This window comes from Pteronotus mesoamericanus, unplaced genomic scaffold (assembly GCF_021234165.1).
Source record: "Pteronotus mesoamericanus isolate MK-2021 breed Mesoamerican mustached bat unplaced genomic scaffold, CSHL_Meso_final contig_1201, whole genome shotgun sequence".
In the NCBI taxonomy this organism is placed as follows: domain Eukaryota; kingdom Metazoa; phylum Chordata; class Mammalia; order Chiroptera; family Mormoopidae; genus Pteronotus; species Pteronotus mesoamericanus.
Window position 1 is genome coordinate 56,944 of NW_026555042.1, and position 5,227 is coordinate 62,170.

At 55.1% G+C, this 5,227-nt stretch overlaps 1 protein-coding gene across 1 annotated transcript; it reads right to left on the reverse strand.

The window, feature by feature from the left end:
- Positions 1 to 2,299, reverse strand: LOC129079804 (cytochrome P450 2E1). Its single transcript, XM_054585055.1, is given in 6 exon segments — positions 1 to 105; positions 309 to 403; positions 406 to 493; positions 1,242 to 1,409; positions 1,852 to 2,039; positions 2,113 to 2,299. Coding segments are annotated over 6 exon segments (831 nt in total).
- Between the last annotated feature and the right edge of the window lie 2,928 nt (positions 2,300 to 5,227).

Sequence of the window (5,227 nt, forward strand, 5' to 3'; positions counted from 1 at the left end):
TCATCCCAGGACTTGGGAATACGGCACCGGACTCGGCACATGGGCCTCGGAGCGTGTGACGAGGGCCCTGAGGAGGGGCCCGTCCCGGGTTGTCTGGGAGGATCCCTGCGAGAGGGGGCAGGACGGGCAGTCAGAGCAGCTGGGAGCCGCTGCGGCCGCTGGCCCTGAAGCAAGACGCGCCCCGTCAAGGACGGGGTGTGGGCGGCACGTGGGGGCTTTGCCTCGCTCCCCATCCCACCCCCCCGCACAGCTGACCGGCAGAGAGCGGCTGCTCCCGTGCCCGTCTGCCACCTCCGGAGGGCACGCACCTCACGCTGGCGGGCGGGGGAGGGCCAGAGTCGGCCACGGGGCGCGATGCCAGCAAACCCGCTCACGGTGGGGGTGAGGCCGATGTCCTCGGGCCAACGGGAGACTCCAGGCTGAGGGGCTGCAAGATGGCAGCGAGGAGGAGAAACAGCCCCGTGCGAGCCAGGCCTTCTCCCACACACGCCCGCTTGCCCCAGAATACACGAGACGTTAAGGCAAGAGCCAGGTCGGGGAGGCTGGGGTGAGCCGCTGCCCCCCAGCACGAAGGAGCCCTTTCCACCATGGAAAGGGAGCGCAGAATGGATTTCGGGGTAAGAGCATCGGTGACTCACATTCAGGGACCAGCCTCACACACCTCGGCCACCAGGGCTCAGCCGCGTGGATCCCCGGTGGGTTGGAGAGCGGTGTCCCCCACCCCGTGGTCCCCCTTGCGCCCTACGGGAAAGAAGCCAGCGCCACAGCATGCGGTGCCGAAGCACCGAGCTGGTTATGTGACCTTCCCTCACACCGACGTCTGAGGAGAGGCCCCGGGAAAGAGACCAGGCCCACGAGCTGAGAGCCCCGAAAGGCCGGAAGGTCCCGTGACGAACCCAGGGAACCGAGCGTTGTGTTTTGTTTAGTGACCCCATATACAGAATGAGGTGATGTCGTTGTCAAAGATTTTTTTTTTTTACTAAGTCCTAGTAAGTAAAGAGTTCTAGCTCTGAATGAGGTAAAATACCTACGTATGGAAAAGTAATTCATCCTCAACACCTCCTTTCCAGGAATTCTGGTGAAAAGACGTCACTACCTTCTCTGAACAGGGGAGAGCACATTTGGGTCACGTTACAAATACAAATAAGGGGCATGATGCAGGCCTGGGATGATGGCAGAGGTACACGGAGCGGAGGGCAGGGATTCGGGACAAATCCCTGGGAAGGGCACCTCCTCTGGACTCTTCCTGTCTGCGGAAACGCCCGGACATAGGCCCTGTACTGGAACTTCTCGTTTTCATTCCAAAAGTGCTCTGGCTTAACCTTCTCTGGGTCTGGGAATTCTTGGCCGTCCTACAAGAGAGAGTCCAGTGCAGGGGTTACGGGCGCACCCCGAAGAATAAAGGCCGTCTCAGTCACGTTAGGAAAACCCCCGCTCGGATCTGGAAGCCCCCGTGGAGAAGGGCGTTTTGCATTTCACCTCATACAGACGAGTATGCGCTCGGTGGGTCGAGGAAGCTGCTTCAGGACCAGATGGAGAGCGGTGGGAGCTCCAGGCGCCTCCGAGGAGTGGCGGGCTGCGTGCTCCCTCTGCTGCGTGTCTTCAGCTGTCGGAATGCACCGCCCCCCCCCCGGGGGGGCTGTCTGAGGGGTCCCTTTTCCGTATCTCCCTTGTCCCTGTGGGCACGCGGTCCTTGTGAGGACTGCTGGGAAGCAGCCTCAGGACGGCAGGGTGGGGATGTGGCCCAGCCACCTCTGCCGGAAGGAGGCGTCCCCCACCCTGTCCCCAGGCGGGAACAGCCACGGGACTGCTAGGATGGCCCTGGGGCGGGGACTGCAGCGCACGCCTGACCTTGGGGATGACGCACCCTCTGAGCACTGTGTCCTGGGTTGCTTCCTGCGCCCTGTGGGAGGGCAGGAGGTTGATGAAGCGCTGGATCTCATGCCCCACAGCGTCCACGTCGGGCACCTCTGGCCTGTCTCTGAAGGCAGGGGTTTGGCTTGGCCCGATCACCCTGTCAATTTCTTCATGAAGTTTCTCTGCAGCACATGGATGGGCAGGAGGAACGGACTGGCCCTAGGCCGGCTCGCTTCCGGCCGGCCGGCCGGCCACCCCGGAGGTGCCTGCGGAGCACTCCCAGCGGCGGGCGCTTCGGAGTGCCCAGCAGGCTCCTGTTGTCGAACACCGCAGCCTCCCGCCGTCGGGGAGAGCTGAGCTCGCCGGGGGCAGTCTGCAGCTCAGGGAGGCAACCGTCGCTTTTAAATTTTCTATTGCGGTAACAGTGGATTCTATGTTTCATGTGTGCGGCACCGTAATTCTGCATCTGTATGTACTATGGCATGCGCACCGTCCAGACTCTATCCCCACCTGTCGCTCCGCAATTGACCCCCTTTAACTGGGTCTCTCTCCCTCTCCCCTCTGACAACCACCCATCTGTTGTCTGTGTCTATGAGATTGGTTGGGTTTTGTTTTTTATATTCCACGTCTGGGTGAAGTCATACAGCATTTGTCCTTTTCTGTTTGACGTATTTCTCTTCGTGCAGTAACCGCAAGGTCCATCCGTGCTGCCGCACATGGCGGGATTGCACTTTTTATTGATATTGATATATTTGCTATTAAAAAAACACCTTTCTCTATTAACTCGTCGACGCACACTTAGGCTGCTCCAGGATCTCGGCTGTTGTAAATAACGCTGCAGCCAGCCCTGGCTGGCGTGGCTCAGGGGACTGGGTGCCGGCCTGCAAACCAAACGGTCGCCGGTTCAGTCCCCAGGCACGGCACAGGCCTGGGTAGTGTGCCAGGTCCCCAGCAGGGGGCGCGGGAGAGGCAACCACACAGGGATGTTTCTCTCCCTCTCTTTCTCCCTCCCTTCTCTTCTCTCTGAAAATAAATAAAGTCTTTTTAAAAATAATGCTGCAGTGAATGTAGAGGTGCATATATTTTTTAAATTAGCAGCTTTAGAGTCTTTGGATAACTACTCAAAAGTTAAGTAGCTAGATTATATGGTTATTCTACTTTTACCTTTTTAAGGAACCTCCATACAGCTTTCCGCAGTGGCTGCACCAGTCTGCATTCCCACCAACAGTGCATGAGAGCTCCCTTTTCTCCACATCCTCACCAATACTTACATATTTCTTGTCTTTTTTATGCTACCATCCTAACAGGCATGAGGTGGTGTCTCACTGTGGTGTGGATCTGCATTTCCCTGATGATTAGTGGTGCTGAGCATCTTTTCCTGTGCCTGTTCACCACTTGTAAGTTTCTTTGGAAAACTGTCTTTTCAGGTCCTCCGTCCATTTTTAAATCAGGTTGTTTGGTTTTTCAGGTGGTGGTTGTTGTTGAGTGGTATTAGTTCTTTATACATTTCGGATATTAACTCCTCATCACATACATGGTTTGCAAATGCCCTTTCCCATTTTGTAGGTTGCCCCTCACTTTGTTGGTAGTTCCCCGTATTGTGCAGAAGCTTCTTAGTTCGACGTAGTCCTATTTGTTTCTTTTCACTTTTCTTTCCCTTGCTCTTAGAGTCAAATCTATTAAAACGTCACTAAGTCTAATGTCAAGGAGCTTGGCACATGTTCCCTTCTGCATATTCTGTGGTTTCAGGTCTCCCCTTCCGGTCTTCCACCCGCTGGCGTTCATTCGTGTGTGCGCAGCGACGCCGCGGTCCGGCCTCCTCATCCCGCACGTGGCCGGGCCGCGCGCCGAACGCCGTCCAGGCAGACCGTGCCCTTTGCCTCCTCTCCCTTTATATTTCTGTTGTCACGAACTATCCCTTTTATGTTGTGAGCTTGTTACCAAATTAAAATAGTTATAGTTATTTTTAATGCTTCTTTTCCACTTCATTTTTATTCTGTAATTTAATGTTAAACACCCTGTTCTGCAACAGCTTTCAATTTTCTGATTCTACCTGTCTGTTTATCACCTTACTCGAAATTTTGTGTAGTTTCGCCTTTTTGTTTGGGGAGAAGAGCTCCTTTCAGCATTTTGTATCAAGCAGGTCTGGTGGCGGTGAACTGCCTCAGCTTCTGGCTGTCCGGGGAAGCCTTTGTTTCTCCTTCACGTCTGAAGAGTGGCTTTGCTGTATAGGATCTTCCTGGCCGGCAGTTTTTATTTTGCAAATTCTGAACATGTCTTCACTCTCTCCTGGCCCGCAGGGTTCTGCTGAGAGATCTGCCGACAGCCTCATAGAGGTCTCTTTGCGGGTTAGTGTCTTTTTTCCCCACCTGCCTTTAAATTCTTTCCGTATCATTGACTTCGGAGTTTTAAAACAACGCGCTGGAGAACGTGTTCCCACACGGCGGTAATTACTGCGTAGGAGCTCCCTGTGCCCGCACGCCCGGCGCCCCCGGCTTTGGGAAGTTCTCAGGCATCACTCCTCGGAGGAAGCCCTCTGCTGCCTTCCCCACTTCTCGTTCCGGGATGCCCATCGTCCTGTGTTGCCTTTTTTTTAAGGAATCAAATAGTCCTCTGAGAGCGCCTTCATTTTTAAAAACCTTAGGTCTCTCCTCGCCCTCTCGAATCGTCCCTAGGTTTCCGTCCCCTCCCCCGCTCTGTGTCCAGTGCGTTCTGACAGGCTTCGTCTCGCTCACGGAGTTCTTCGGCCCCAGCATTTCTGTCTGGTTCTTTCTTAGAGTTTCGGTCTCTTTTGTAAAATGCTGCTTCCGTTCACTAATTTCACTTCCGAGTGCACGGAATGCTCTTCCTGAGTGCTCTTGTAGCTTGTTGAGCTATTTTGCATTTGCTATCAGTTAGATCGCACCCTTCTGGGACTTGCAGTTTGTTTTCTGGAGAACTGTCTGCCATGTCAGCGTGATTTTTCATGGTGTGTGACGAGCTGTTCCTCTACCACCGCGTTGGAAACAGCAAACACTTTCCTCCGTTAGGTAAGGCGTTTACTTCAATTTGGAGAGTTCGAAAGGTTTGTAACTGGAGGTCTTTCTCTTGTCTTCCAGTAGATGGCGAGACAGTCCACATTTTTTGTTTCTCCTACCAAATTGCCTCCAGTTGTTGGGAGGGGCCGTCTTCCCCCTCCACTGCCTCCCCCCGAGGTGTGGCCCGGCCGTGCTGACCCCAACGCCTCTGAGGCTGCTGCTGCTGCTGGCGTCACTGTGCTGCGCGCACCGCTGCCAGGGTCACGGGCATCTGCTGCGTCAGGGGCTGTCGGGTCTGAAGACACCGCCACAGCCACAGGCTCGGGGCTGAGGTCTCAAGGCTGAGGTCACGG